The 23,279-nt window shown below is 35.6% G+C and overlaps 1 protein-coding gene across 1 annotated transcript in view; it reads right to left on the bottom strand.

The window, feature by feature from the left end:
* LOC132728301 (fibrocystin-L-like) overlaps positions 1–23,273 on the bottom strand; it is a 32,390-nt gene extending 9,117 nt beyond the window's left edge. Inside the window, exons 1-3 of the mRNA XM_060713932.1 lie at positions 21,712–23,273; positions 6,680–6,740; positions 92–176 (exon numbers count right to left, since the gene is read on the bottom strand). Of these exons, the coding sequence (XP_060569915.1) occupies positions 92–162 (71 nt within the window). The 5' untranslated portion in view covers positions 163–176; positions 6,680–6,740; positions 21,712–23,273. The remainder of the gene's footprint in view (positions 1–91; positions 177–6,679; positions 6,741–21,711) is intronic.
* Between the last annotated feature and the right edge of the window lie 6 nt (positions 23,274–23,279).

The raw sequence follows: 23,279 nt of genomic DNA, 5'->3' as shown, positions 1-23,279 counted from the left end.
TTTCACATACCTATATATATATATATATAACAATATATATAATATGATAGAATTGTATCAAAAATTGTTTCTTTTGAAACATATTTTTTACCTTAGTAAGTTTCCAGTACCAGGCTGGGTGCTGTCACTGCCATATCTAGATGTAAAAGTTTTTCCCTCCATTCTAATAATCGTACCTAAAAGTAGTAATATTCAAACACACATTATTTTATTGAGACCAATTAAAAATAGTAACATTTCAACATATCGCACGTAAAATTGGAACATTTAAATTCATTTCATTTCAGCCATCCCACCTTGCAATACTAACATTTCAAATCAATCTTTTCAATCATCCCATCTAAAACAGTAACTTTCAACATATCCCACCTAAAGATAATGTTCATATAAACGCATATCAATTTAGTCATCCCACTTAAAGAAAGTGGTATCAGGTCAGTTAGTGAAAAGATTAGCCTAGAACTAATTGCAAAAGAATTTTTATCAATAGCAGGAGAAACTTAAATGAGCCGTGTCACGAAAAACCAACATAATGGGTTTGCGACCAGCATGGATCCAGACCAGCCTGGGCATCAGCGCAGTCTGATCAGGATCCATGCTGTTCGCTATCAGTTTCTTAACTTGTTATAGGGTCTGTAAGCGAACAGCATGGATCCTGATCAGACTGCGGGGATGCACAGGCTGGTCTGGATCCATGCTGGTTGCAAACCCATTATGTTGGTTTTGTCTTGAGTTGACACGGCTCAAATGCTTTTAATAAAAAGTCCCTAAATTTAGTGGTTGCGAGAAAAAAGATGAAAGTTGGTTTAAATATGGCGATTTTTTTACGTTTGACAGTAGATTTCATGCTCACTGTTTGTAACATCAAGGAAATAGTAATGGCGGCGCCAATATTGAATATAAATAAAGGCTGACAATTTACAACCTATGTTTTAGAAATTCTGAACCATTTGAGGTAAAGAACAGTGTTTTTATTCAAAATCTAGATACTAGTTTAAACTAGAACTTACCGATGTCATGGCATGAATACCCCCTCATACCACTTTGTCAGAATTAACAGTGGCCATTTAGAGCTCAAGGACAACCTCCCTGCCAAATCTGAGGTTACTAAGCCAGTGCATTGCTAACTTATGTATTCTACATGCTTCAAATGTGAAAATGTCAAAATCAATACACTGCGGACAGGCATTCTTAAGAAAAGCATTTGAGCAGACAAGCTTATTATAGTAAAAATCCCCGTGACCTTAACATTTGATACAGACGCCTAAAAATCAATAGGGGTCATCTATTAGTCATTAACAACCTCAATACCAAATATGAAGACTGTTGACCAAAGCATTCTTAAGCAATTGAGCTGACAAGCTTTTTTAAGTCAAGGCCCCTGTGACTTTGACCTTTGACCTAGTGACCTCAAAATCAATAAGGCTCATCTACTATCATGGCTAACCTCCATGTCAAATATGAGGACTATGGGTCTAAGGAATCTAAAGTTATTGGGTGGACAAGCTTTTTTTTTTTTAATCAAGGCCCCTGTACCTTGACCTTTGACCCAGTGACCTCAAAATCAATAGGGGTCATCTACTAATCATGGCTAACCTCCATGTCAAATATGAAGACTATGGGTCTAAGGAATCTTAAGTTATTGGGTGGACAAGCTTTTTTTTAATCCAGGCCCCTGTACCTTGAACTTTGACCCAGTGACTTAAAATCAATCGGGGGTCATCTACTAATCATGACTAACCTCCATGCAAAAAGTGAAAGGAATCTTAAGTTATTGGGCGGAAAAGCTTTTTTTAGTCAAGACCCCTATGACCTTGACCTTTGACCTGGTGACCTCAAAATCAATAGGGTTCATCTACTAATCAAGACCAATCTCTAAACAAAATATGAACACTGAGGGTCAAAGGAATCTTAAATTATTGAGTGGACAAGCTTTTTGTAGTCAAGGCCCCTGTGAACTTTACCTTTGATTCAGTGACCTCAAAATCAATAGGGATCTTCTACTTATCATGTACAATCAAAATACCATTTATGAAAACTGTGGGTCAAAGGAATCTTAACTTATTTGGCAATGAAAAGCCGACGGACGACTGGAAGGTCGGCCTGATGGCTGAACGAACGTTCTAAAAGGACAGTAATAATGTGGCTACTCTATTGTTCTCTCTATTGTTCTTTTTATCCAAACACAAGAATTTGTAACAGAGTTACCAACGTCCCCCGCCCCGGGAGTTTTATATGAATCATAAAATTTTGCTATTTCAAAAGATTGAGGTATGGATCTCAGGACATTCAGTCCAAAATTATGATCAATGCTAGATCTGCAAATGTAACAATAAAGTTGTTAAAAAAATAAAATGAAACACGGAATATAAAAATCTATCATGTTAAGCTTTGACCTCTAAGTGTGAACTTGACCTTGGAGGTAGGGGAGCAGGTGTTGTGCATGACATAACGTCTTATTATTGTGACTATTTGTGCCAAGTTATTTCAAAATCCCTTGAACTATGAAGAAGTTCTAGATTCAACACAAAATATACCCTATAACAGACTATGTTAATTTTTGACCTCTAAGTGTGACCTTGACCTTGGAGGTAGGGATGCAGGTGTTGCGCATGACACATCCTCTTATTATAGTGACTATTTGTGCGAAGTATTTTCACAATCCTTTGATCTATGAAAAAATTATAGACCTGACACAAAATATACCCTGTAACAGACTATGTTAGTATTTGACCTCCAAGTGTGACCTTGACCTTGGAGGTAGGTGACCGGTTTTTGCGCATGACACATCATCTGATAATTGTTAACAATTATGGCAAGTATTTACAAAAGTCCTTCATAGATAAGAAAGTTATTGACTGGACACGACATGTACCCTCAAATAGACAATGTTGACCTTGAATGAACAAGTACGACCTTGACCCTGAAGGTACGAGTCTGGTTGTTGCGCATGACACATCGTCTTATTATAACAAACATTTGTGCCAAGTTATCTCGGATTCCTTTGATAAATGACAAAGTTATGACCGGACACGAAATATACCCTGTAACAGACTATGTTAATATTTGACCTCCAAGTGTGACCTTGACATTGAAGGTAGGTGACTGGTTTTTGCGCATGACACATCGTCTGATTATTATGAACAATTATGGCAAGTATTTACAACAAGAGCTGTCAGTAGGACAGCAACGCTCGACTATTCTTAGTGCTTGATAGTAAAAAAAATGCTTGATACAGTTACCTCCTCTTGTTTACAGGTTGGGGTCATGATGGTGAACAAGTGTGCAAAGTTTCAAAGCCATATGTCAATGGACTTTGAAAATATTTGAACTATTACAAAAACTTTAACGTAAATTCTAAGTCGAAAAAGGGGCATAATTCTGCCAAAATGCTTGATAGAGTTACCTCCTCCTGTTTACAGGTTGGGGTCATGATGGTGAACAAGTGTGCAAAGTTTCAAAGCCATATGTCAATGGACTTTGAAAATATTTGAACTATTACAAAAACTTTAACGTAAATTCTAAGTCGAAAAAGGGGCATAATTCTGCCAAAATGCTTGATAGAGTTACCTCCTCCTGTTTACAGGTTGGGGTCATGATGGTGAACAAGTGTGCAAAGTTTCAAAGCCATATGTCAATGGACTTTGAAAATATTTGAACTATTACAAAAACTTTAACGTAAATTCTAAGTCGAAAAAGGGGCATAATTCTGTCAAAATGCTTGATAGAGTTACCTCCTCTTGTCTACAGGTTGGGGTCATGATGGTGAACAAGTGTGCAAAGTTTCAAAGCCATATGTCAATGGACTTTGAAAATATTTGAACTATTACAAAAACTTTTAAAGTAAATTCTAAGTCGAAAAAGGGGCATAATTCTGTCAAAATGCTTGATAGAGTTACCTCCTCTTGTCTACAGGTTGGGGTCATGATGGTGAACAAGTGTGCAAAGTTTCAAAGCCATATGTCTATGGACTATGAAAATATTTGAACTATTACAAAAACTTTAACGTAAATTCTAAGTCGAAAAAAGGGCATAATTCTGTCAAAATGCTTGATAGAGTTACCTCCTCTTGTCTACAGGTTGGGGTCATGATGGTGAACAAGTGTGCAAAGTTTCAAAGCCATATGTCAATGGACTTTGAAAATATTTGAACTATTACAAAAACTTTAACGTAAATTCTAAGTCGAAAAAGGGGCATAATTCTGTCAAAATGCTTGATAGAGTTACCTCCTCCTGTCTACAGGTTGGGGTCATGATGGTAAACAAGTGTGCAAAGTTTCAAAGCCATATGTCTATGGACTTTGAAAATATTTGAACTATTACAAAAACTTTAACATAAGTGGTTACGCCGACGCCGACGCCGACGCTCGGGTGACTGCAATAGCTCTACTTATTCTTATCGAATAGTCGAGCTAAAAACCCTTCATAGATAAGAAAGTTATGGACCGGACACGAAATATACCCAGTAACAGACTATGTTAATATTTGACCTCCAAGTGTGACCTTGACCTTGAAGGAAGGTGACTGCTTTTTCGGCATGACACATCGTCTGGTAATTGTGAACAATTATGGCAAGTATTTACAAAATCCCTTCATAGATAAGAAAGTTATGGATCGGACACGAAATATACCCTGTAACAAACTATGTTAATATTTGACCTCAAAGTGTGACCTTGACCTTGAAGGTAGGTGACTGGTTTTTGCGCATGACACATCGTCTGATTATTGTGAACAATTATGGCAAGTATTTACAAAATCCCTTCATAGATAAGAAAGTTATGGACCGGACACGACATATACCCTCAAATAGGCAATTTTGACCTTGAATGAGCAAGTGTGACCTTGACCCTGGAGGTAGGGGTCTGGTTGTTGCGCATGACACATCGTCTTATTATAATAAACATTTGTGCCAAGTTATTTCAAATTCCTTTCATAAATGACAAAGTTATGGACCGGACACGAAAGTGTGACGGACGGACAGACGGACGGACGGACAGACGGACAGACGGACGGAGCCTATTTCTATATCCCCCTTTTTTCTTCGAAAAGGCGGGGGACAAAAAGAAAACAGCCACATGAAAACATTACGGAATGAATGACATCAAAGCGAAAGAACTGTTGAGTTACCTATTGCAGGGTTTTACATCTCTTTGATATTTTAGGGGTCCAGTGGATGCATAGTCTAGAAAAGTAGGAGTCCAGGCCTAAATTTTAGGGGTCCAAAATTATATTCACTGAAAAAGACTATAAAGACCACTCAATTTTGCTCAAAATCATAAATTTACCCTGTAAGAAATATGCATGTATATTGTACTGTTTCGTAAGTAGTACATGATCTGTTATCACTTTTAATTCATTTGGTTTTTTATTACAGCCCTTTACAATATTTAAATATCATGTGCTATTTCCCAGGCTTAGTGAATGTCATGTTTTAGTAGCATATTTTGTGATTGATAAGGTGATTACACCAATAGACTGAAAACTCACTACTGATCTGTCTTTAAATATTTTAGCTGTACTAGTATACACATAACAGATGACTTTACAGACCAGTCAACTAAATACAATGTACCGGAATGTTGCAATTAAAAAAAATATCATATAACACAAAGCCGACAAAAGCGCTTTTACACCTCCTCATAAATTAAGTTCGCCGAAACCATAACAGTCATCAAATTCAGCACTGGCCCGGTGGCCCATGGCCAGTGAAAAATAGTTCGGGCCAGTGAAAATTTTAAGAAAATTTAGTTAAATATACATGTATAGTAGAATAAATTCAAAACTGGAATTCACTCTAGTAGATTCATTGACTGCCATTATATTTATTACACCAACAACAATAATTGACATACCCAGTGACTTAATTTCTTATAACACCATAAAAATAAGTTTGCAAAAACCACAGCATTTTTTATTTTACAAAATACATTCGCCGAACTGGTAGATTGACATTGGATACGCTAACCAATAGTAATTGCCTGTTATAAATAGTCTGTCTAAATATAGCCACAGAAATACCAAAAACAGCTACCTAAAATAGATTTTATGGTAAACGTCATCAGTTACTGTAGCTTGCACGGTAAACGTCATCAGTTTCTGCAGTGGGCACTTTTAATAGCATGCGCAGTAGATTTCAGTTATGTTAACTTCAAAAATGAACAAATGCGAGCATTTTCTGCTCGCTGTATTAGATTTTAACTGGAATTTTGCAAGCTTCGAGAAGAAAGAGAAAAAATCGTATCGGGTCAAAAACAATAATATCTATTGTCTAGGATTATTTCTTCGCGTACACTTGGACGCAAGTGGATAACTTATATGCGTACATGTCAAAATTTATGCGTCCCGTAAAACCCTTCTGCTATTGCCCCTCTAGCCATATTATTACTGTGCATGAGAGCGTGCTGAAGGCCGGACAGACCAGCTGATTCCAGTATACCCCCCTCACAACTTAGTTGTACAGGGGGTATAATTAAACCCAACATTCTGTCTAATGATTTTTTTTTCAGTCTGTGCGAAGATCTATTGGTCCTCTGTCCTGGCAAATATAAATCATGTGGTACAAGGTAAATTTTCGTGTTCTCTTGTCCGAATAAAATTTAGGTATGACCTATTAGATAGTAAAAAAAAATTTGTTACAGAACTAAAAAAGATATCATCAAAAATAATTCTTTTAACTAACCTGGTCTTCCAGAAAGGACAGAGAGTTTTTTGGTGAAACTTGGCGTAAGTTCTCTTGTTGGCTGGAATTAAATAAATTTCCCATTCACTCAGTATTTAACAGAAACAAGAGGACCATGATGGCCCTGAAGTCGCTCACCTGTATATAGGCCCCCGTAGCAGGGCCAGTTTAAACCCCAGGGCTTTTATTTGAACAAACGTGGTAGACACCCATTAGAAGATGTTTCATGCTAAACATCTAAGGTCTAGCTGGTCAAGTTTTTTCTTTACACATATAATTAAAAACAATGACACACCTGGGGCAGGGCCAGTTTGGACCCAAGGGCTTTTATTTGAACAATCTTTGTAGACACTTACTAGAAAATGTTTCATGCTTAATATCTGAACTCTAGCTATTCGGATTTTTCGAAAAAGATTTTTAGGTTTTTGCTATACACGTATAAGGAAAATCAATGTCCCCTGGGGCGGGGCCAATTTTGACCCCAGGGCTTTTATTTGAACAAACTTAGTAGACACTCGCTAGATGATGCTTCGTGCTTAATATCTAAACTCTAGCTATTTGAGTTTTTCTAAAGAAGATTTTTTAAGATTTTGTTATACACATATAAGGAAAATGAATGACCCCCGGGGCAGGGCCAATTTTGACCCCAAGGCTTTTATTTGAACAAACTTGGTAGACACTCACTTGAAGATGTTTCATGCTTAGTATCTAAACTCTAGCTATTTGTTGTTTTTTTTTCAAAAAAGATTTTTTAAGTTTTTACAATATGCATATAGGGAAAATCAATGACCCCCGGGGCGGGGCCAATTTTGACCCCAGGGCTTTTATTTGAACAAACTTGTTAGACACCCATTAGAAGATGTTTCATGTTAAATTTCTTAGCTCTAGCTCTTTGGGTTCTTTAAAAGAAGATTTTTTAAGTTTTTACTATATGCATATAGGGAAAAGCAATGACCCCCTGGGGCAGGGCCAATTTTGACCCCAGGGCTTTTATAATTATTTGAACAAACTTGGTAGATACTCACTCGAAGATGTTTCATGCCAAATATCTAAGCTCTAGCTCTTTGGGTTTTTTAGAAGAAGATATTTAAAGTTTTTTACTTTGGTTGCCATGGCAACCAGAGTTCTGCATGGAATGGAACTCTTTGAACAACTTTGTTAAGGCTTCACACAAGGAACATCCCTGTGAAGTTTCATTATGATCTTATGCTGTGAAACAACAAGAAACTAAGATGGTAGATAGATCTCATTTATTAGAAGGTTTCAGCCTTATGGTTTCAGAGGAGATGTCGTTTTAAAAGTGTGAACGGGCAACGGACGACGGACGAAGAGTAATCCTAATAGCTCACCCTGAGCATATGCTCAGGTGAGCTAAAAACAAGAGCCTGGTTTAAACGGGGTGATGTTCCCCGAATAGGTTTTGGACACAGAAAAGTATACCTCTTGTAGATTCAGAGTTATGTCCCAGGACAAACTTCAAAGTGCAAAAAATTCAAAATTAAGCAAGGCAGAGTAACTGATCTTTGGACTGGACTTCTAATAAATGAGATCTATCTACCATCTTAGTTTCTTGTTGTTTCACAGCAATGCCCCAACAAAGTTCACTATAGAAATGAACAAAGGGCAATAACTCTAAAATTAGGCAAGGCAGAATTATGGTTCCTTTGCACTACACTTCCAAAATTTTATGTTAATATCTCATATAGTTTCAGAGTTATGTCCCAGACAAAGTTCAAAGTGAAACAAAAGCACTGCTAGGAGGAACATTATATGCCCAAAAATTTTTTTTTAGTAAGGATGAAGCATTTGTAACACATGGGAATTAAATAAAGTATTACCTCCTTCAAAGAGCAATCCTCTTTTATAGCTGAAGAACCTTCATATATATATATATATACAGTTGCTGTTTCCAAAGCACCACCATCAAGTTGTTATATTGTAAGTAAAAATGCTACGACGGATGGATGGTAAAAAGCCAGGGGTATATGCGATCGGGGGGCTGCCTAGGGGCTGGGCTGGCTGCTGCTACAATGTGCTGGGGTTGCGGCGGCCCTTACTGCGCATCACAACTTCTCCACTAATAACAGCAACACTCTACGGGAACCTAGACCTCCGGTAGAGCTATGCGGTATAAGCTGTGGGGAATTAGCCAATGTCTAAGTTGAGTCCCGATACAAAATATAAAGTGTCAACCCTAAGCAGTCGGTCACATAGTTTACTCTACTATCAGTATGTAGAGTGTGATAGTAGATAACTTTGATGAAATGAAAATGAACACGAATGTTCCGAATTACTTATTCAATTTATTGATTTTCTTTATGTCACAGTTTAATAATATTATTTTTCATACAAAGTTTCTAAAAGTTCCTTTTAATAAAAATATATTAAGTCCACAATGTCTCTTATCAAAATGTTTCCAAGATACTTTTAACACACATTTACATTAATTCTGATCCCAAGTCTGTTCCTAACAATTCTTAAAAATTCCAATTCTTTGTAATCATTCTTAATTCTTAAAAGTTCTAATTCTGTCTAAATAACCCTAAAGACTCTTAATTCTTAAAAGTTCTAATTCTGTCTTAATAACCCTAAAGATTCTTAATTCTTTAAAGTTCTAATTCTCAATTCCGTCACCCTAAAGATTCTAATTTTTAATTCTGTCTTAACTTAATATTTTTGTCTCTCTATATATATTATTCTCAAGTATTATTAATTTAAACTAGAACCATCACTAAATGTGATTAATACCCCCACAAGACTGCTTCAGAAATGAGGATGTTACTAGTAACAGAATACCTTGTAAAAGAATTGAAATATTGAGTTATGGTTGTGGGCAATTAAAGATATTCGTGGTTCTTGTATGTTGCATTTCCTTTAAATGTGGTTGGCCATTGATGAAGTTTTATTGAATTACTCTGTAATAAGTCCAGAAAGACAAGGAAAAGGAACAAAGGGCAATAACTCTATAAATACTTAAGATGGAGTTATAGTTCTTGTGCACTGCACTTTCTCTTATTGTGCTTGACCATTGTATGAAGTTGTTTTGAATTCCAACCAGTAACTTTTAAGTTATGTTCCGGACAAGGAAAATGGAGTTATGGCTCTTGTGCACTGCACTTCCTTTTAATGTCCTTGACAACTGTATGAAGTTGTATTCAATTCCAAACAGTAGTTTTCAAGTTATGCTCTGGACAAGGAAAGGTAACAAAGGGCAATAACTCTGTAATTAGTCAAGATAGAGTTATGGTTCTTGTGCACTGCACTTCCTCTCAATGTGCTTGACCATTGTATGAAGTTATATTGAATTCCAACCATTAGTCTTCAAGTTATGCTCCAGACAAAAAAAGCAATGGAAAAGTAACAAAGGGCAATAACTCTGTAATTAGTCAAGATGGAGTTATGGTTCTTGTGCACTGCACTTCCCCTTATTGTGTTTGACCATTGTATGAAGTTGTTTTGAATTCCAACCAGTAGTTTTCATGTCATGCTCTAGACAAGGAAAATAACAAAGGGCAATAACTTTGTAATAAGTCAAGATGGAGTTATGGTTCTTAAACACTGCAATTCCTCTCAATGTGCTTGACCATTGTATGAAGTTATAATGAATTCCAACAATTAGTCTTCAAGTTATGGTCCAGACAAAAGAATGCAATGGAAAAGTAATAAAGGGCAATAACTCTGTAATTACTTTAGATAGAGTTATGGTTCTTGTGCACTGCACTTCCCCTTATTGTGTTTGACAATTGTATGAAGTTGTTTTTTAATTCCAACCAGTAGTTTTCAAGTAGAAAAAATAGAAAAGTATTACATGATGCTTATCTGGATAAAAATTATCTCATGAAAAAAGGTATAAAACATATCCTGTATGTTATGCAATTTCCTCATAGAATTAATTGCTAAAAGCTACAAAGTATTATAACTAAATAGCACCTAAACTTAAAGGTGTTGATAAGAGTAAAAGATTTTTAAAAGTGAAATAATCTTCTTAAGTGTCAAAAAGACTGACATATGTGATATTTAAGTATTTAGATAAACTTTACTAAAAATATGCCTTATGGCTTTTCACACATAAGCAGTTAGGTAATTAACAATATCATTATGATTTCAAAACATTATATTAAATCTGAAAATAAAGAATTTATCATAAAACATTATAATAGATAACATACACACATTCATACATGGAAATATAATTATTATTATTTGCATTTTCTTTTTGTCATTTTATAATTTTATTATTTTTAATTATTTTATTTACATAAAAAACTGGGTAAAATATGCCCTTGGTGGCATATAACATAATATAAGCAAACTTTTTAAGGCATATAATTAATGTACTCGATATAAATGATCATCCTATAAAGTTTGATAGTTACAATATTAAGGTCATTTGATATTGACCTTGTGACCCCAATATAGATATGGATTTTTTATTTAATTTATAGGCGATCATCCTAGGGAGTTTGAACACAAATAAATGTAAGCCAAATGAAACTTGTGTTATGCTCCAGAAAGCACAATTTTTAGCGTTAAGGTCATTGTGACCCTGACCTTTGATCTTATGACCCTAAAATCAATATGGGTCATTCATTGGACATGGCTGTTCATCCTATAAAATTTCACAGCTGTATGTTAATTATTACTGAAATTATTGAGCAAAAACTGTTTACAGTTTTAAGGTAAAAGTGACACTGACCCAAAAATTAATTGGTGTCTTCTTCCTAATATTGACAATCATCCTATGAAGTTTAAACACTGTGGGCCAAATGGACCTTAAGTTATGCTCAAGAAACTGTTTTCAGTTTTAAGGTAATAGTGACCTTTACCTTTGACCTTGTGACCCCAAAATCAATATGGGTCTTCTACCCAATATGGACAATCATCCTATGAAGTTTGAATATTGTGGGCCAAATGGAACTAAAGTTATGCTATGGTAAACTGTTTTCAGTTTAAAGGTAATAGTGACCTTGACCTTTGACGTTGTGACCCCAAAACCAATAGGGGTCTTTTACCCAATATGAACAATCATCCATAAGCAGGGCTCACACTGGCTCAAATAAAATAATAGCCAATATTTTAAACTTAAAAAAATAATAGCCAAAAGTTCAGCGGACTATTCACGATTTAGCCATCAACAACATAAGCAGTTGATTAAATAAACATTCCATATAAAACTTTTTCAGTTTTATAAGGATTTTCAAATAAACTGATACATTTGTGTATATTGATAACTACCTTTTTTACATAGAACCACAACTTTGATTGCTATTATAGAACATGTTATATAGTAGAATTACCGTATAACAATAATATTAAAGATTCATTATAACTTTACATAATGCTGTTATCAGACAATTAATTTTTTCTTTTGTTTATTCTAATCAAATTTTGTCAGCTATAACCTCTGTCAATTTAGAGCTGGAGTAGATCTAGGTCATATTAGCCTATAGAAATAACACTTGCAAACTCATTCACAGAATGCAGCCTTTTTTCTGAATAACTTACTGAAAAATGTCATCATCATCAATGTAATACAAATTTTCTGCCATAATAGTTCAGATTTTTAAACAGAACATAGCTTATTTTCACCCTTAAATAAATATCAAAATTATCGGCGTCGCGAAAATATGTGACAATCGGATTTTTTCCTGTTTTCTGAAAAAATATTCACAATTTTGGTTGTTGTGCAATTAGTTATTTGGAAGTTAATACTTTTTGAATATTTTATCATTGTTTTCCACTGGCGATTTAGTCAAGCAGCTTAAAACAAAAAAAATCAAAATTTGCAATTTACGGTAAATTTTGGGTTGGTCAATATCCAGTTTATCAATTTTAAGACGATTTTTTGTGGCTAATTGACGGACACTTGATGGCTATTATAATGCTGGACAATATCTTTAAATTTCTTATACAATTTTACAGCTCGCATGAATTTTTATCACCTCGGGCAATATAGTAAGCAGCGCGTGACCGATTATAAGTTGACACTCAATTAAATCCACCCCGCTGGTGTTAATTGGGTCTACTGCATTGTTTATCGATTTTTACACCTTATATAGACACTGTTGGAAGTAAAAAATAATCGCCAGATTTTGTAGCCAAAATGCAAAAATAATCGCCAATCTTGTAAAATAATCGCAAATGGCGACTATGGCGACCGACAGCGTGAGCCCTGCATAAGTTATGCTCCAGAAACCAAATTGCGAACAGATGTACGCCAGGGGGTATAACATTATATGCCCAAAATTCTTTCGGGCATATAAAAATAGGGCTAAACAGAGTTATGGTTCTTTTGCACTGCACTTCTACGCAATGAGATCTATCTACCTACAAATTGTTTCACGTTGATATCTCTTATAATTTTAGAATTATGTTACGGACAAAGTTCAAATTGTAAAAATGAACAAAGGGCAATATCTCCAAATTAGGCAAGGCAGAGTTACGTTTCTTGTGCATTGCACAGCTACCCATTGAGATCTAACAACCTACAAAATTTCATTTTGATATCTCATATAATTTAAGAGTGATGTCCAGGACAAGATTTTTCTAAAAGAGGAGATAATTCAAAAATGGTGCAAAATAGAGTTATGGTTCTTTGAAACTGCACTCAGATTCAATGCCCCTACCACTGTGTGAAGTTTAAACAAATTATCTCTAAGGGTTTACAAGTTATGCTCCGGACAAGACAACGGACAGACGGACAAGGCAGCGACTATATGCTCTCCCTTCGGGAAGCATTAAAGTTATAACCAATTCACTTAGTTAAGGACGGTATATCTGAACTTAAAGAACAACCTTAGGTATGTTCCTTGTGAATATAAGACATTGGTTAAAAAAAAATAAAAAAGGCTATATAAAACAAGAGGGCCATGATGGCCCTGAGGTCGCTCACCTGTATATAGGCCCCCGAAGCGGGGCCAGTTTAAACCCCAGGGCTTTTATTTGAACAAAGTTGGAATTAAGACACCCATTGGAAGATGTTTCATGATGTTAAGTTTTTGTTATACACATATAAGGAAAAACATTGACCTTCTCTCCCCCCCCCCGGCAGAGTTAATTTTAACCCAAGGGCTTTTATTTGAACAAACTTGGTAGACACCCATAAGAAGATGTTTCATGCTAAACATCTAAGCTCTAGCTCATTGGGTTTTTTAAAAGAAGATTTTTAAGTTTTTACTATACACATATAGTTAAAAACAATGACACCCCTGGGGCAGGGCAAGTTTTGACCCCAGGGCTTTTATTTGATCAAACTTGGTAGACACTTATTAGAAGATGTTTCATGCTTAATATCTAAACTCTAGCTATTTGGCTTTTTTCAAAGAAGATTTTTTAAGTTTTTGCTATACACATATAAGGAAATCAACGACCCCCGGGGCGGGGCCAATTTTGACCCCAGGGCTTTAATTTGAACAAACTTTGTAGACACTTACTAGAAGATGTTTCATGCTTAATATCTAAACTCTAGCTATTTGGGATTTTTTCGAAGAAGGTTTTTTAAGTTTTTGCTATACACATATTAGGAAAATCAATGCCCCACGGGGCGGGGCCAATTTTGACCCCAGGGCTTTTATTTGAACAAACTTAGAAGACACCTATTGGAACATGTTTCATGCGTAATATCTTAGCTCTAGCTCTATGAGTTCTTTAAAAGAAGATTTTTTAAGTTTTTACTATATGCATATAGGAAAAATCAATGACCCCCCCTGGTGCGGGGCCAATTTTGACCCCAGGGCTATTATTTGAACAAACTTGGTAGACACTCACTAGAAAATATTTCATGCTAAATATCTTAGCTCTAGCTCTTTGGGTTCTTTAAAAGAAGAAGATTTTTTAAGTTTATACTATATGCATTTAGGAAAAATCAATGACCCCCCTGGTGCGGGGCCAATTTTGACCCCAGGGCTATTATTTGAACAAACTTGGTAGACACTCACTAGAAAATATTTCATGCTAAATATCTTAGCTCTAGCTCTTTGGGTTCTTTAAAAGAAGATTTTTTAAGTTTATACTATATGCATATAGGGAAAATCAATGACCCCCTGGGGCGAGGCCAATTTTGACCCCAGGGCTATTATTTGAACAAACTTGGTAGACACTCATTAGAAGATGTTTCATGCCAAATATCTAAGCTCCAACTCTTTGGGTTCTTTAAAAGAAGATTTTTTAAGTTTTTACTTTATGCATATAGGGAAAATCAATGACCCCCTGGGGCGGGGCCAATTTTGACCCCAGGGCTTTTATTTGAACAAACTTGGTAGACACTCATTAGAAGATGTTTCATGTCAAATAGCTAAGCTCTAGCTCTTTGGGTTCTTTAAAAGAAGATATTTAAAGTTTTTTCTTTCGGTTGCCATGGCAACCAGAGTTCTGCATGGAATTAAATTCTTTGAAAAATTTTTAAAGGTGACAACCAAAGGAACATTCCTGTGAAGTTTGGATGTAATTGGCTTAGTGGTTTATGAGGAGATGTCATTTGAAGCAAAAGTTTACGGACGGAAGGATGTCGGACGAAAAGCGATCACAAAAGCTCACCCTGTCACTTTGTAACAGGTGAGCTAAAAAGTGACATTGACTTTGTGACTCCCAGCACTGGACTTTCCAAGGTACAATGTATATTCCTTTCAAGTATGAAAAACTTCAGGCTATAAATAAAGGCTATGTATGAAAATCTATTTTTGGCATCCTTGACTTTGACCCACTGACCCCTTACTCAATCCAAAAACTATGCAAGATATCTTCCTACCAAATATGAATATCTGTCAATAAATAAAGGCTGTATGAGCAAAAATGAAAAAAAAAAAATTTTTTATCACTGATGACCTTGACCAAACTGACCCCTAATTCAATCCAAAGTAATAAGACCATGCAAGTTATCATCATACCAAATATAAAAAACATCAATCTAAAAGGGCTGTATAAGCAAACATGTAGCAATATATTTTTGGAATCCTTGACCTTGACACCCTGACCCCTTTCTCAATCAAGAGGAAGAGTATCATGTAAGTTATATGCCTACCAAATATGAAATACATCTGTCAACTAGAAATGTGTCCATAGGACACAGGTTCCCCCAGACTCCACTGTTTTGCCAATCTTATGACTCTAGATCAAATATTTTTTGGGCTGCATGTGCCACATGTTGAAAACTAAAAATCTGTTCCTAAGTAAAGGGCAAGAACTTAACAAATACTGAATAAATCAACAAGCAACCCCAAGGTCCATAAGTACACATGCTGATCAATATTCTGTAAAGTTTCAGGTCAAATAATTTTTCAGCTATGCATGATGCATAGCTTTACAGTGATGTTGATCATTATTCCTGTAAAGTTGGTTGAAACATTGCTGCACTCAAGGAACAAATAACACCACATAATTGAACGGTTTTTACTAAGTCACTGGCAATAACTCTAGCTTTAGTACAAGGGCAATAACTCTAGAAATACTGGAAAAATCCATAAGTATAAACCCAGATGCATAACAACACATGCTGACCAAAATTGCCAATTTTTAGTAAGTCAAGGGCATTAACTTTTTCCCTCATATAAGCGTGTTTCGACGGCTTTTTATCCCCCTCCCCCCTTTTGAGGCCTCAAACAGTGAAAAAATGCCCTATTAAGGCCCCAAACACTGGTTTTCGTTTGAGAAATGTTGTTAAAAAAGTGACCACTTTTTCGGCGCCGTCCCCGATCCAAATGTTACATCAGGGGGTTGCCAGAAGGGGGATGTGCCCCCTTCTTTTTGGGGGGTTTGAAGGGGAGCTGAGTCCCCCTCATTGCCAAGAAAATTTTGGACATGTGACAGGCTAAAAATGGCCTCAGGTCGATCTTAGGGTAACTAGTAACCGACGCAGAAAAGCCTTTTACTCTATCTCAATTCATTGCAGCACTTTGAAATCAGTTTTGATGGAAAAAAAACAATGCAAAATAGTGATTTTTGGCAATTTTAAGACGTCCCCCCGTTGCCATGGTAACAGGAAATTTACAATTGAGCATGCTGTTACAGAGGCTATGGTGTAGTCAACATTTGTGCCAAGTTTCATCAGTATTGAAGCATTTTTCATAGTTTCATTGCGCAGTTTGAACTTGTTACAGGAGGCTTTTCAATGAAAACGGCCATTTTTTGCAATATTCTCATGGGGTAAAAGGTTAACTTTGACAAAACAAAATAAAAACTACAAGCAAAACCCCATGTGCATAATTTCACATGCTGAGCAAAATTTCTGTAAAGTTTCATGACTCTTGGTCAAAAACTTCTTTAACTAAGTTGAAAATTGCATTTTTTTACTAAGTCAAGGGCAATAACACTGCCAAGTTATTTAAAAAAATTTCATCTGTTTAAAAGTTATGGAGCGGACTTGAAAGTATTACAGAGGCAGGACAGGCAGACAGATGGAGGCCATTCCTAAAATCCCCTATCTGCTTTGCAGAAGGGTATTAATAAAGACTGTATGGGTTTTAGCACTGTTGATATTGACCCTACATCCAAAGGAAAAAGATTTCTCAATGTTCCTTCCAAATATAAACAAGAGCTGTCCGTAAGACAGCGCGCTCGACTTTTTTATTGCTTGCCAATAAAAAAAGTTTTTGCAGTAAAAGGCAATACAAGAATCTCTGTATTTTTAAAGTGAACAATGGCCATGAGCATTAAGATATTTAGTGAAGAATTATTTTACTGAATTGTGTGATACCCTTGAACACTGCAGCAAAGTTTGAAATGTTTAAGTCAAAAGAGGGCTGGTAAGATAAAATAACTAGTTGTTTGATACCCTTGAATATTACAGCAATGTTTATATGACATAATTTATGGTAAAGTGAACAAGTGGATAGGAATGAATTTTTTTAGATTTTTTAAGTTTTTTAGTGCTTGCCTATAATACAAAACATTGACAGTTAAGGGCCATAATTCAAATAAAATCTTTGACAGAATTACCTTCTCCTGGACATGTTTGGGAATCATGATTGTAAACAAGTATTCCAACTTTCAAATTAATATCTCAAACAGTTCAGTCAAAAAGTGGACTGGTACTAAAAACTTAACCAAGATTGTAAGTCGATAAAAGGCCTTAATTTTTAAAACAAATCCTTGACAGAGTTACCTTCTCTTGCGTACAGATGGGGGTAATGATGTGAAATAGCATTAAAAGTTTCAAAGCAATATCTCAAAGGGTTAAGGCAATAAGTGGATTTTACCCATATTCAATGTATTTTCTAAGTCAAAAAGGGGCATAATTCTGTCAAAAACCTTGACAGAGTTATGTCCTCTTGTCTGTTGATGAAGGTCGTGATGGTAAACAAGTATGGTCAGTTTCAAAGCAATACCTCCAATGGTTTTGAAATAAAGTGAGGTGGTACAAAAAACTTAACCAAGCTCAATACACTTTCTAAGTCAAAAAAGGGCCATAATTCTGTCAAAAACCTTGACAGAGTTATGTACTCTTGTCTGTAGATGGAGGTTATGATGGTGAACAAGTATGGTAAGTTTCAAAGCCATACTTGTAATACTTCTGAAATAAAGTGGGGTGGTACGAAAAACTTAACCAAGGTGTGACGCCAACGCCGACGCCGACGCCGGGGCGAGTAGGATAGCTCCCCTTTTCATAGAAAAGTCGAGCTAAAAAAAATCAGCAAATAGAAAAAAGTTACACACCTGCAAAATTGTGAAAATCTATTTTGACATGGGTGACCTTGATTCAAATGACCCCATAACTGAACCATAAGAAAAAGGACCTCCATAGGCATGTCCGTATTAAGCACTAAGTCATCAATTTAATAATAAGGGCTGTATGAGGAAATATGTTTGAATTAATTTTTTACAACAACGACCTTGACCAAATATGGAAGATATCATTATCGTGGACAAACCAGTTCTCAAGCATTCAGGAGGTCTTTTAGTGTAAATAAAAATATATCTTTATAAAAATTCTTTACATATATGTACACTTTACTCTTTATTAAACATTTCTGTAAAATTTGGCTGAAATTATACAATTAAAACAGCTCTATTTGCATGACCCTCTTCTGTAAAACTGACATGGCCTCTTGATATAAGGAACCTAATCTCAAACCTCTCCAAGAATCTATGAAATTCTACTGTTTCGTTTAGTCAATGAAGTGACAGTCAATTATGATTATCACTGACATTGAAGTACTCTACAGGATACAGGTACCTGCATTTAAGATTTTTTTTTTATATTCATTTTCACAATTAGTTAATGGTGTATCTATACAGGACTTTCAAAGGTAAAAGCAATTTGTATGAAATTACACTAAATAATAAAATATATACGGTAATGTCAATATCCTTTCCTATGCTATGTTTTCATGTAACAGCAGCAGACATGTCTGTCAGAAACCTAACATTTATGCACGCAAATTGATGACATCATAGATACTTCTAGAAAAAAATAAACAGCTCATGAAGAAGAGGTTGGGTGCGAGATTAGGTATTTATATGATAAATAAATGCCAAGTAAGTAAGAGAATAAATCCAGCTTGCAGGAATCAATTAAAAATACAACATCCTATTTTCAAAGTGGTAAAAATTGAAAGTAATGGGAACAAGAGCTGTCCGTAAGACAGCGCGCTCGACTTTTTTATTGCTTGCCAATAAAAAAAGTTTTTGCAGTAAAAGGCAATACAAGAATCTCTGTATTTTTAAAGTGAACAATGGCCATGAGCATTATATATAATGTATTTTCTAAGTCAAAAAGGGGCATAATTCTGTCAAAAACCTTGACAGAGTTATGTCCTCTTGTCTGTTAATGAAGGTCGTGATGGTAAACAAGTATGGTCAGTTTCAAAGCAATACCTCCAATGGTTTTGAAATAAAGTGAGGTGGTACAAAAAACTTAACCAAGCTCAATACACTTTCTAAGTCAAAAAAGGGCCATAATTCTGTCAAAAACCTTGACAGAGTTATGTACTCTTGTCTGTAGATGGAGGTTATGATGGTGAACAAGTATGGTAAGTTTCAAAGCCATACTTGTAATACTTCTGAAATAAAGTGGGGTGGTACGAAAAACTTAACCAAGGTGTGACGCCAACGCCGACGCCGACGCCGGGGCGAGTAGGATAGCTCCCCTTTTCATAGAAAAGTCGAGCTAAAAATGAATCGCATATTTATACAACTTGGCAATACTATGTACTGTGCATGGAAATTATGAAGCCACAAGAATTGATAGAAGTTTATTTATTTCAAGTTTGAACTGATCAGTTCAGAGTAAATGCCACCTTTTGCATGGGTAGAGTCACTCACTTGACATAAATTAACTCCATATTCATGTTAATTTTCATGAAAATTTTGGAAATATATTTAAAAGTAAAATATCAAGAAGTGAACAAATAAAGTTATTTACATATTACAATCCAAGACAAGAGCCAGTTGGACCGGGTGATGCTCCCCGAATAGGTTTTGGACACATGAAGGTATACCTCTTGTAGTGTCAGAGTTATGTCACAGACAAAGTTCAAAGTGTAAAAACAATCCAAATGTTGCGCATGATACATCGTCTCAATTATAATGGTGATCATTTCTGTGAAATAGTTGTTAAATCAGACTTCAAATAACGAAGTTATTGGTCGGACGCAATTTTGCTGCAAGGTCATGCTGTGACCTTAACCTTCAAGGTAGCGACCCAAATGTTGCGCACGACACATCGTCTCAATATGGTGATCATTTCTGTGAAACAGTTGTAAAATCCGATTTCAAATAAAGAAGTTATGGGCCGGACACGATTTTGCTGCAAGGTCATGCTGCGACCTTGACCTTCAAGGTAGCGACCCAAATTTTGCGCACCACACGTTGTCTCAATATCGTGATCATTTCTGTGAAATAGTTGTAAAATCCGACTTTAAATAACAAAGTTATGGGCCGAACACGATTTTGTTGCAAGGTCATTCTGTGACCTTGACCTTCAAGGTAGTGACCCAAATTTGCGGGCGACACGTCATCTCAATATCGTGATCATTTCTGTGAAATAGTTGTCAAATCCGATTTCAAATAACAAAGTTATGGGACAGACATGATTTTGCTGCAAGGTCATGCTGTGACCTTGACCTTCAAGGGAGCGACCCAAATATTGCGTGTGACACGTCATCTCAATATGGTGATCATTTATGTGAAACAATCAGGGTTCCCACTATTATTTAGGAGTGAAATTCCAGGTTTTTTCCAGGATTTTTTTTTAAATTCCAGGTTTTTCAATTTGAGAATTTCTGGTTTTTTCCAGACTTCCCACCAGTCCATAAAGGGTGAAAACATAATATGTCCCGTTTTTCAAACGGGCATATAAAAATATTGTTCATTTTACTTGCATGAATGACAAATCTTAATTGGCCTGTAGGAGTTTTGTCATTTTAATGAAAACAGTATATATTTACAACATTGGCATAAAACTATTAAACATGGATCAGTCATAACAAAACTTTAACTGTAAATGAGAAACGAGGCAATTATATTTGTATTAAATTTTCAGCAAAGTAATAACATATGTTTTAGCAGCACCACAAGAAAACCAACAAAGTACTTGTGTGACTAGCATGGATCCAGACAAGCTTGGCTATCCATGCAGTCACATCAGGATCCATGAAGTTTGCTTTCAGATCTTAAAAATGTTACACAAGCTTTAGGCAGACAGTATGGATCCTTATGAGACTGTGCAGATGTGAAGGATTCATCTGGATCCATGCTTGTCACAAACACACTTCGCTGGTTTTCTCATGGGGTGGCTCATATATATAACAAAAGATGTCATTTTTTGATGCCAGTCAGATCCAAATGTATAAGGTGTAATTTGTTTGGTGATTTTTTTTCCTATTCCTATTTCTCTGTCTCGCAACTGGCGCACTAGCGCAGACGACATATTTGCTGAATCAACTGAACGACTGTGCAGTAAATTCAAGGTAAATTCAAGTGCTCCGGCTTATTATTTTTTTGTTCGTTTTCACCGTTAATTTCTAGCGAGGTTTCAAAGCCATTACAGCATTTGCCGTATAAAAAGCTGAATTTGATTTGTAAAATGTTCAAACTACCAAGATAGCTTGTTAAAACCATCCTCGGGGGAAGAAAACATCAATAATCCAAACCAGGAAATGGACGTTGCTTCAGCGGCAGCCCTATTGTTCAATATCGATTACTTCCCTTAGCGGTACAGACTAAATCCCGGACTATTCCCTTTTACCGGACGGAGCAAATTCCCGGCGTTTTCACGACCGGGAGTCGCGATTTTGAAACTCACAGACTTTTCCCGTTTTCCCGGTAGCGTGGGAACCCTGAATAATTGTAAAATTTGACTTTAAATAACAAAGTTATGGGCGGAACATGAATTTGGGACATACGTACGGAAGGAAGGAATGATGGATGGATGGACAACCTGGCAACTATATGCTCTCCCGAAATTTTTCGGGGAGCATAAAAATTAGGGATGTCATTCGGAGTCCGGATATCTGAACGTTCGGATCATGTTTCGGTGTCCGGAGCCGATTTTCGGATCCGAATATTCGTATAAAATATTTCAGATTATTGAGAAAATGTGATAAATACATGCGTTGAGATAATCGACGTATACATGGTGTTGACACCATTTTGTATATTGTACCTTAGTTCGACAATGCACATTATAATCTCTGCAGACCACAAAAAATCAATAATTACTATAATAATTACGAGTCGGGTATGACACTTGTTGTTAATCTATATTAAACACCAAACAAATTTAAGTTTTGTAGGATTCAAGATGAATATTCTAAGTCCCGTGCGATTGTCATCGGCAACGATGTTACATTTTTTGATGTCCAAATTTAAATATTTAATTGGGCTTTTTTACATATATTTCAGCTTACCAACCCGTCGACTCCTTATTTTGAGAAAATGAAAAATCTGCAGAAATAAAATAAGCAAATCAAGAAATGCACTTACGAATAATAATATTTTAATTATCACAGCTTTTATTGAAATTGATACGATTATTATCCGACAAAATAACTTTCTCCTTTAGTATTAATCAAACATGTGCATTTAAAAAAACAACAATGTTTTTCACAGTTTTTTCACTTATGAACACTTAAAATGTGTGTAATTCATGTAAGTTTCGGCAACTTCTTTGATGATTCGAATTAAAAAACCAGGGCTACATGTTGGTAAACATCAAAGATTGGCAGATTCTTTTTGAAAAGCCGGCTACACACCTGTCAAAGGTCATCGTGTGTACATTGTATGCGTGTTATTGAACAATGGAAACTTTTAATTTTTTTACGGGTGTTATTTTTCTTTTCACAAATGTGAGCAAGTGTTATTGTGTATTATAGCACTAATTGAGGAATTGAGACAATCAGCGATGAATTTCATTTTCATTTCATTTGAAATCGTAAGTATCATACGCACTTAATTTATCGATAACAGTCATAATTTCTACATAGAAAAAAAAATCAATACAGATTTTTTTTTAAATGTAACATTCAATTAAAAAGGAAGTGAAACAAAATACTACACTTTGTAAAAGGTCGCGAAAAAATGGTTACGTCATATCAGCCAACTAAGAATATAACAACGTTCCGAACATCCGGATGTTTGATTCGGATATCCGGATGGCCGTTTCGGC

This window comes from Ruditapes philippinarum, unplaced genomic scaffold (assembly GCF_026571515.1).
Source record: "Ruditapes philippinarum isolate M1 unplaced genomic scaffold, ASM2657151v2 ctg2554_1_1_1_1, whole genome shotgun sequence".
NCBI classification, from domain to species: domain Eukaryota; kingdom Metazoa; phylum Mollusca; class Bivalvia; order Venerida; family Veneridae; genus Ruditapes; species Ruditapes philippinarum.
This window is presented reverse-complemented; position numbering and strand designations above follow the sequence as displayed.